Consider the following 11,021-nt stretch of genomic DNA (forward strand, 5'->3'; position numbering starts at 1 on the left):
TTACAAATTCGGTGTCTAGGCAGTTTAAGGTGGCTGCTTACTCGGAGTTAATCCGAACCAACCATCATACGGCGCTCTTCCGGTCGATATGGCTCTTTGTCGACGGGGCTGCATGGCGCCTTCCAAATGTCGTTGTTGTGCAGATCCCAAGCAAGAAAGCCTCACCCATCTCTTCGCTCAATCGGATATCGCTAGAGGAGTTTGAAGCTATTACTCAAGGATTTGGCAAATACCTTGTTTCTATGGTTTCATGCAACACGTGGTACAAACTTGGATGGCGATTGACATTTTAATGTTGGGCTGTTAGGAAATCCGGAAAAGCCGGTGTATGGCAATTTTCGAGGATATCCCGAGAACACGGTTAACATTATTTGAAGTATCTTTCCATATCTTCAAGCGATGAATGGTGATTTCTTGGCTACAAAATCGCTCAAACCATTGTTCAACAGTTGAATTTGAATATTAAGTCACCTTCTGTTGTTAGGGGTTGTTGGATTAACTGGACTCCCCCAACTCCATTGCAAGTCAAGTTTAAGTCACCTTCTATTCTTGATAGTCTGCGAGTTACTGTGGAATCGGATGCCAAGTTTATCGATGACATGATTTATAATAAGGTTTCATTACAAATAAGCCCATCATGGGCTACTTATTCATAAATAGGTCAGAGAAAAAACTCTTTTACAAAATAGTCCAAATATTGTGTTTTTTTTATGTCGGCGTTGACTTTTTTCGGTTTCTTTTGTCTTCTTTCTGTCGCCGCTGACCGGCGGTCAACGGTCTTCGGCGGCGTTGACATTTTTTTTTTGAAAACTTTTTTTCTTTTCGAACATTTTTTTGGTTAACACAACATTTTGCTATATTACTCTCTAGCACATATTGATGTGATTGACAATTATATTACTGTTAATCAGAGTAATATTACTATAACGACAGTAATACTATTGTGTTTACAGTAATATTATTACATTAACCGGTCAACAAATCAAACAAAACGGAAAAGGCCAAAAAAATTAGTGTTGATGTGGTTGATAGTAATATTATTGTGTTTACAGTAATTTTACCGTTAACGACAGTAATATTATTACGTTAACTTGTCAACAAATAAAACAAAAAAATCCAAAAAACTAATAATATTGATATGGTGGTTAGCAATAATTGTACTGTCAACGGCAGTACGATTACGTAAATTATGTGCTGTCAACGATAGTATAATTACTATTAATGAAGGTACAATTACGGGCAAGTTTCAACGGTGGACGTAAAAAAAAAGTCAATGCCAGAAATCAGTGGAATAAAAAAAAAAAGCAGAAAAAAAGTTTAATAAAATAAAAAATGAATTTTTGTGCTCAAAGTTGATGAAATTGAAGTTAAATTGGGGTTACAATTAGGAATTGGTTTTAAAGGGTTGGGTGTAATTTTGTCATATACATTAATTTTGCCTTTATTTATAATACATATTAACGGGATGAACTTACTGAAGAAAGAGATATAACTCCTGAACCTAGAATAATAATGATGGGTTATCAGGGACTTATGCATAAAACCCCTTATAATAAAGCTGCAGTTGCATGTGAATTATTTTAAATTATCGGAGGCAATAGAAGGCTGCTCAAGGAGGGTTGGGAGATGGTGCATATTTATCGAGAGGGTAACAGAGTGGCAGATGGGTTCACTAAGTTGTCTCATGAACACAAACAAATGAAGTACTTCACCGAGGTAAAGGACTTCCCCCGTCATATGCGACGTGTATTATTTCTAGATAGGATCGGGCTTCCACATTTTCATAAAAGATGCAAATGAGAAGATTAAGCTGGTTGAGTTGGTTGGGTACGCACTACGGCAGTTTCGTTAATTTCATTTTCGACCTTGGTGGGGTTCAATTTGGCAACTTCAAATAATTTTAGTTCCTGTAGGCATGTAAATTTAAGTTTATTTATTTTTCTCCATTGCATGGGGTTGCGTTGTGACAGAATACCGAGAGTTTTCTCTGACTCTTTATTACCATTTTATGGGTACTCTTTTTCCTTGCTGTAGACTCCCAAGGTTTTAACGAGGCCCCAAAATATTTTAAAATAATGGAATAATAAATCTTTTTGATATATATATATATATATATATATATATATATATATATATATATATATATATATATATATATATATATATATATATATATATATCATGATTGTATTATGATATAAAAATTGATAATATTGTTAATTTGAAAAGAAATTAGCTAATTTGCATTATCGTCCATACTTCACTAAGTACACTAAGTAATTAGTTACATTAGTCCTACACTGAGGCGTGCTTAGTAATTTGAAAGGATGTTTTTCATTCTTTTAACACTTAAATCCACATTTGTTCTATTTCTTCTATTACCGTCCGAAGCAACACCACCTCCGTCGGCCAACCACCTTATATTTATTCAAGAAACTAAATAAAGAAAATCAAAATGCGAATACCCTATATAACTATATCTTTGGAGTAAGACAAGAACACCATCAAGAACACTTGCTCCCTCTCGGGAGAGCGAAACACCTCTCAATTTTACACTCGAACGCTATTTTTCTCCATTCACCTAGTTCGAGGTGATTTGGAGCTACCTTATAAAGAGGTAACATTTTGTTGAAGAATATAGTTTCCATTTCCGTTATTTTTTCTCCCCACAGAAATCTTCATATCTTTTAAAGGTTTCCTTTTGGCTAAATCGTTTTCCTCTTTCCTCTTTATGTAAGAAATTTTAGATTTCTTGTAGCAATTAAATAGTATTATACTATCAGAATAATTTTCCAAAATTACTTAAAACATTTTTTATGTATTTCAAATTAAGGGCGTTTTGGGTGAAAGTTGAAAGTATGTGCTAATCTTTAATTTTTCTTTCATGCATGTCTATTGTATGTTCATAATATATGAATCTATGTGTTTCTTGGCTAAGTATTTTAAGATTATGAACTGAAAAGGATCATTGCAAGAATAAAATGAATTGATTTTATGATTAATTAAATTCTGAATCTTCAACTTAATACTGATAAAGGGTTGTTGGATTTTATTTAAGGATGTTTTAATGAACAAGTGGTAAGAATTTCATTTCATAAATAGAGAAAAGTGTTTCCACTTTATGAGCATAATTTGGATGATGAATGTTGTTGTTGATGTTCTATTGGGGCTGTATGGTTTCTATGTTTGCTGAACGTGTGTTGTGTGTGTGCTTTAGAGTACGTGGGTTTTGGTTTGTCGGGGAAGAATGATAAAAAAAAATTGCTCAACACATTTAGCACTTTTGTTAGAATATTAAATCTTATGAAGATATTGAATTATCTACCTAAAAAATATAAATAGATAAATGTGAGATTTTTTTTCTTTCTATTTAAGAGACGTACCATGTATACATCTAAAGTAACTGTACCTCATAATAGATAGAAAAAGAAGTAATTGTTTCAAATATTAATTATTTATTTCACGAGTATATTTAGTCAAATATCTTTGTGGATTGTGTAAACATGCATTTGTAGAAATTGTGTTTATAATCACATTTAATAATCTCTTCGCTCTCTCTCTCTCTCTCTCTCTCTCTCTCTCTCTCTCTCTCTCTCTCTCTCTCTCTCTCTCTCTCTCTCTCTCTCTCTCTCACACACACACACACACACACACACACACAAAGATACGTAAGTGTTTTAGGGTTAGAAAATGGAAAAACCAAAATAACAATGGTTAGAGACTATACAAAGTGCACCTGTTTAAATCATGCTTTGCTTCAAGTCTTAGGTATGTATTTCCATTGGTTTTCAATTTTCTTCTTCTGAAACTAACCCGTGTTTTTGTGTTATCCTTTTTGGCATCTTGTTATGATTTGGTTTCTAATGCAAATTTTTTCATATAAAATAATTTATCAATCTTGTCAATCCACACTGTCGCACATAAATTAAATTTGAAGTAAATATCTAACACCTTTCTTCAACCCCAGATATTTTTTTCTCCAAATGAAGTAATAATAAGATCTTAAAAATAATTACGGTATCGAAGAACTAATTACAATATCTTAGAAATAAACATTGACTAACTCAGTATCTCCCGTCGTGTTAAATAGAATATGCAATCATTTTTTTCTCATGATTTGGTCATAATAAAAAAATACATAGATCCTTCTCAAAGCACCAATGAATTAATACTCGCATAATAATTTTATACATACATTTTTTTTCTTATTTTCTATTGCATTGTTATAATGGTAGGATGAGACATAGGCATATTACAGTTTTTGGATGTGATAAGAAGATACGTTACCTACTTCAAAAAATTTGCTAAGAAAACGATTTGGACTACCAAACAATTGTCTTTTCAATCGACATGCAAAACAGTAATCGCACCCCACTTCAGGTAATTAATAAATTTGAAGTTCAAAATTTTTATTGAAATTTCAAGTGGGATTTTATTTGTTTATACTTAGAAAGGAACCTTATTCCACCATATAAAATTTTACATACTAAATAAATTTGTTTTGCGTATATGCGATCTCCCTTCCTTTAAAACTAAGAGTGTTTAATTAAGGTTGCACCACAACTATTAAAAGCTATTAAATATGTATAAATCTTTGAAATATAGGTATGAATATAATGATTCAAATTTTCTTCTCACTAATTTTGTCTAATAACTACTCTTTTTATTTGTGAAACTTAATTAACAGTAGTATGATATGGAAAAAACATTGAGTAATGCATCATTGGAATTTTAATATAATGCGCAGATAATATGAAACAACATAATTTGTCACAAGTGAAAAATTATTTTGAAATAGAATGAATATAAATGAACTAAGGGGAATTTTGTTGTATTTATATATTCGTTTTAATATTGATAAACCGTGGATTTTCAGTATTTTGTGGAATATTATGGAAATAATAATGATGTAATGAATTTGTTGCAGCTTGGCATGAAAGATGGGATACTATTGATATCATGCTTCATCAACAGAATGCCTCATTGGACTTGACATATGAGAGTTATTTGTCATATGACCTTGGTTCTTTTTTTTTTTTTTTTTTTTTTTCCTTTTTTTGTCATTGAATTTTATTGAAACATAGATTAACAAAATATTGTTCAGTCCATTAAATGTTTGAGAATCTGATGAAATGAGGATCTTTAATTTTTTTTTTAGTTATGCTAGCGATGACCAATATATAGTAGATTTTAGTTTTTATTTTTTTTTAATTTATGTTTAAGATATTTACTTTAAACTATTTATTTGGTCATTATTTTTTAGCCTGATCTGTAGGGGTAATTTTGGGAATACCCACAAATAAAAACACATAGTTAATGATCCCAAAATTAAACTTCTCTTCTATTTTTTTCCCTATGGAAAGCATGTCATTAAACGGCAACCATAAACATGACAGGAGGATATAGAGCTTCATAAAATTATTGCATGAAAGTTTCGCATGAGAATGAGTATACAAATTCCTCAAATGTTTGAAAAAAATGAAAGGAACGCATATCAAAAGATTTATTAACGTTTATGTATATTTACGACATAGTCAAGTGGGTTTTTCGTATGAAAATCCTGATCAGGTTAAGTTTCCATGCTCGATTTGTGGAGATATTCATGTATTTTGTTTCCTCTATTACTAACTCATTTGTATTAAACAAAAAAAAAAAAAAAATTGGTTTTGTAAGCCTTACAGAGGTAAGCGTCTTTTTCGCCATATCTGTTACTTTATATTGCAAAGGGCCTTAGTTTTGTTATTAGACACAAGGATTTCAAAGTGAATTTAACAAGTATAGTTGTAAGAACACGGGCACCGTGTATATCTCAACAATAGTAGCAACGCACATTTCAAAAACTCTAATTACAAACCTAATTACCTTATCTCAGAATTTTTTACCTAAAATATATTAAGTGAATTGCATAAATCATACTCTAATATTTACGTGATTAAGTAAAGTGCTTTATGTACCTTTTATGTGTCAGATTTAAATAGTAAATCTCTAATCTAGTATTTGTTCTCTAGTTAAGTTCATTTCATGATTTATCTGTGATTATGTGACATATGTTACTTTTTGAAAATTCTAAAAATTAATGATGTGTCTTATAAGAGTCGTTAAGGGTGTTGCACATATCTAGATAATAGTGAACTATATTTCCATATATCCGAGCTTAATTACATGGTTTATGTAAAATTGTTATATATTTTACACTAATTATTTATAGGTGAATTTATTTTGTGTCCTATGTGAGATTTTTTGAAATTTTAATTAATATTATTACAAAATAATTTTATATGAATACCATATATATGACATGAGTGCATAAACACATGCATAAGACGTGAAAACATGAACACACACAAAATTATATATATATTCCAAATTTCACTTAGTAATTATTCCCATTAATCCTCCACTTGTGCATGTTTTGTCATGATTTGAAAGGACATTCTTCCTTTTTTAACAATTAAACCCACATGTGTCTTCTCTCTTTTATCACCGACCAAGTACCACCAACTCCGTTGGCCACACCTTATAATTATTGAAGAAAATTAAAATGCGAATCCCCTATGGAATTATATTTTTCTACGTTCACGTAGTTAGTTTGTATTTGGAGTTACCTCTTAAAGAGGTAACATTTCGTTGTAGAAAATAGCTTCCATTTTTTTTCTTTTTTTTTCATAGAGATCCTCATTTGTTTTGAAGGTTTTCTTTTGGATAACTGGTTTTCCTATTTCTTCTTTAGTTAAAAAAAAATTAGGTTTCTTCCTGCAATTGAATAGTATCATAATATGAGAAGAATTTTCAAAAATTATTTAAAATATTTTTTTTATATATTTTTAAAATAAGAACGTTTCGGGTGAAAGTTAAAATTATGTGATAATATTTAATTTTTGTTTCATGCATGTATATTATATGTTCATAATATGTGAATCTACGTGTTTCTTGGTTAAATATTTTAATATTTCGAATTATTGCAGAAAAAATATGAATTGATTATATGATTGGTTAAATCATGATTTTTCAGCTCAATAGAGATAAAAGAATTGTTGGATTTTACTTAAGATGTTTAATGAAAATAATGGTAAGAATCTCATATTATAAGTGAAGGCAAAACGTTTCCACTTCATGAGCATAATTTGGATGATAAACAATGTTGTAGATGATGTTTTGGGGTTGCATAGTTTCTGTGTTTGCTCAACGGGTGTTGGGTGTGTGCTTTGGTGTGTTTGATAATTCATGGTAATTTTATTGCTAATGATTTTGCTAGATTCATTAGATTCTAGTTTAGTTAGCATAAGTAGAGTACGCAGGTCATGGTTTGTCGGAGAAGAATAGTACAAAAAATGCTCACTACATTTTGCGCTTTCGTGAGAATATTTAATCTTATGAAGAGATTTAATCATTTATTCAATTATAAATAAATAACAAGAATGTGAAATTTATTTATTTTCTATTTAGGGGATGTACCATATATACATATAAATTGACTGCACCTCATAATAGATAGAGAGAAAAAAAAAAGTAATTGTTTCAGATCTTAATTATTTATTTGACCAGTATATTTAGTCAAATATATTTGTGGATTGTGTAAACCTGTATTTGAAAAAATTGTGTTTGTAATCACATTTACATCATTTCATAATACTATGTTTTTTTATCACATACCCAATAAACATAAATACCTAAAACGCGTATAATCAATTGTACACACAGTCTTCTAATCTCTATCTCTCCCTCTCTCTCTACACACACACAAACAGACATAAGTGTTTTAGAGTTAAAAAATGGCAAAACAATATAACAATGGAAAGAGGCCCATAGAAGAACAAAGTGCACCTGCTAAAATCATGCTTTGCTTCAAGTCACAAGTATGCTTTTCCATTAGTTTTTAATTTTCTTCTTTCGGAACCAACCCATGTTCTTGTGCCATCATTTTGTGCTCCTTGTTATAATTTGGTTTATAATATATTTTTTATATAAAATAATTTATCATCTTGTCGATCCAGATCGTTGCACACAAATTAAATTTCAAATAAATATGTAACCCTTTTTTTCTAATCGTAGATGTTTTTTTTTTCTTTCAAATAAAGTAATAATTAGATCTTTAAAATAATTATGATATCTTAGAAATAAACATTGACTCTAAGTATCACCCATCGCATTAAGTAGATGATGCAATCATTTTTTTTCTAAAGATTTGACCATAATGAAAAATGAACACCGATTATTCTCAAAACACCAATGAATTAATACTCGCATAATTATTTTATATATCCATGTGTCTTTTTGCCTTCTTTACTCATTTAATTTGCAATGGTATAATGGTAGGATGGTACGGAGACATATTACAGGTTTGGATGCGATATGAAGATACGTTATCTTCTTCAAAATTTTTGCAAAACTAACGGTTTGGACTACCAAACTGTTGTCTTTTTATTCGATGGGAAACGGGTTAATAGCAGTCGCACCCCACTTCAGGTAATTAATAAAGTTGAAGTTCAAAATATTTATTGAAATTGCAAATGAGATTTTATTTGTTTATACTTAGAATACAACCTTATTTCACCTTATATTATTTGACATACTAAATCAATTTGTTTGGCTTATACAGTTATATGCGATCTCCCATCCTTTGAAACTAAGTGTGTTAAATTAAGGTCGCATCACAACTATTAAAAGCTTTAAATATGCATAAATCTTTGAAATACAGGTATGCATATAATGATTCAAATTTCATTCTCACTAATATTGTCTAATAATTAACTACTCTTTTTATTTGTGAAACTTAATTAACAATACTAAGATTTAGAAGAAAAAAAAATTTGAGCACCGAATTATTGAAATTTTAGTGTAATGTGAAAATAATATTAATCATCATAATTTCTCAAAAGAAAAAGTTATTTTGAAATAGAATGAACATAAATGAACTACAAGGGAATTTTGTTATGTTTTGATTTTGATAAATAGTAGATTTTCATTTTTTTGTGGAATATAATGGAAATAATATTGATGAAAAATAAATTTGTTACAGCTCGGTATGGAAGATGGGGATATCATTGATGTCATGCTTCATCAAGATGGAGGATGCCTCGTTGGAATGGACATATGAGAATTATTTCTCCTATAACCTTCGTTCTCTCTCTCTTTTTTTTTTTTTTTTTTTGTCGTAGAATTTTATTGAAACATAGATTATCAAACTATTGTTAATTCCATTAAAAGTTTGGGAGAATTGGATATTATGAGGACAAGTATTTTCGAATGCGTTTTTTATTTTATCAACAATGATCAATATATATAGCATAATTTAGTTTTTAATTTGTTCAATTTATGTTTAAGATATTTAATTTTGAACTATTTATTTGGGTATTATTTTTTAGGTTGATATTTTGTTTTGTATTTAATTTTTTTTTTGGAATTCCCACAAACCATAACACAGTTAATCATCCAAAAATTATCTTCTCTTATATTTATTTTTATGGAGAAGAAGCATTTCATTAAGCGACAACAGTAAACCTGACATGAGAATGTAGAGCTTCATAAAATATTTGCATGGAAGTTTTCGCATGAGAATGAGCATAAAAATCCCCCTAATGTCCGAAAACGTTAAAGGAACACATCAAACAATATGTCAATGTTTAAGTATATTTGTGAAATAGACAAATGGGTTTTTCTTAGGGAAATCATGATTAGGTTATGTTTTCATTCTCAATTTGGGGAGTTAATCATGTATTATTTTTACCTTTATTACATATTCATTTATACTAAAAAAAAAGATATGGGTTTTGTTAAGCTTTAAAAAGGTATTCATCATTTCACCATATTAATATTTTTGTATTCAAGAGGTTATAAGTTTTGTTATTTTTTTAATTGTTTTTTGGTCAAAATTGTACTTTTTTTTCATGAAGACACATGGGGGCCTCGTTAAAAATCTTGTCAGTCTATAGCAAGGAGAATCGTACCCCCTTATTTACAATTATGAAAAGTACAAAGTCCTAAAGTATCCATTAAAAATATTTGCCAAATCATACTAGGAACATCTATACAACTGCAAAAATATAAATTAGTTTTGTGCCTAAGAACCAATGTGGCTAAACCATCCGCCACTTGATTTTGCTCTCTATAAATGTGATCAAAATACCTATTCGGCTAGAGGAGCTAACGAATTCCATTGATCATGTACTCAAGTTTCCATGCAACTCATATGATTATGTTTACCATAAGATTTGTTATTACACACAAGGTATCAAAGTGAATTTAACAAGTACAGTTGTTAGAACACGGGCACCGTGCATATCTCAACTAATAGCCTTATCACAAAAAAAATTACGTAAAATTTATTAGGTGAATTGCATAAATAGTACTAGAGTATTTACATGAATAATGTAAGTTCTTTCGATACCTATTATGTCCTAGATTTCATTGATAAATTTCAAGTCTAGTATATGTGCTCTAGTGAAGTTCATTCATGATTTATGTGTGATTATGTGACTTGTGCGAGTTTTATGAAAATTAATGATATGTCTTATGAGAGTCGTTAAGTGTGTTACACATATTTAGATAATTAGTTAACTATATTTCCATAAGTTCGAGCTTAATGACATGATTTATGGAAAATTATTATATGTTTTACACTAAATCACATATAATAATTTTCCATAAATAGTTAACAAAACTTAATCACATAAGGTTTTTAACGAGGCCCCCATGTGTCTTCATGAAAAAAAAAGACTAAAATTTTGGCCAAAAAACAGTTTAAAAAAATAACAAAACTTATACTCTCTTGAATACAAAAATATTAATATGGCGAAAATGATGAATACCTCTTTAAAGCTTAACAAAATCCATTACTTTTTTTTTTGTTAGTATAAATGAATATGTAATAAATGTAAAAATAATACATGATTAACTCCTCAAATCGAGAATGAAAATATAACCTAATCATGATTTCCCTAATCGTCCATATTTTACTGAGTAATTATTTTCATTAGTCCTACACTCAGGCATGCTTAGTCATTTGAAACGACATTGTTCCT

General features: G+C 29.5%; 1 protein-coding gene across 1 annotated transcript; it reads left to right on the plus strand.

The window, feature by feature from the left end:
- Positions 1-7,772: 7,772 nt before the first annotated feature.
- LOC148769102 (small ubiquitin-related modifier 1-like) lies at positions 7,773-9,097 on the plus strand. The gene is made up of 3 exons (XM_088820231.1): positions 7,773-7,856; positions 8,317-8,466; positions 9,020-9,097. Exons 1-3 carry the CDS (start codon positions 7,773-7,775, stop codon positions 9,095-9,097), a joined length of 312 nt encoding a protein of 103 aa, XP_088676357.1.
- The last annotated feature ends 1,924 nt before the right edge of the window (positions 9,098-11,021 follow it).

The sequence above is a fragment of the Erythranthe guttata genome, chromosome 7, assembly GCF_056151865.1.
Source record: "Erythranthe guttata isolate IM_541 chromosome 7, IM_541, whole genome shotgun sequence".
Taxonomy (NCBI): domain Eukaryota; kingdom Viridiplantae; phylum Streptophyta; class Magnoliopsida; order Lamiales; family Phrymaceae; genus Erythranthe; species Erythranthe guttata.

What these genes read in the sequence shown, in the direction of transcription:
- LOC148769102 (XM_088820231.1), top strand. Translation starts at nt 7,773, where the DNA reads ATGGCAAAACAATATAACAATGGAAAGAGGCCCATAGAAGAACAAAGT. An exon ending in TGCTTTGCTTCAAGTCACAA is followed by an intron (nt 7,857 to 8,316) that starts GTATGCTTTTCC and finishes GTATAATGGTAG; the next exon opens with GATGGTACGGAGACATATTA. An exon ending in GCAGTCGCACCCCACTTCAG is followed by an intron (nt 8,467 to 9,019) that starts GTAATTAATAAA and finishes AATTTGTTACAG; the next exon opens with CTCGGTATGGAAGATGGGGA.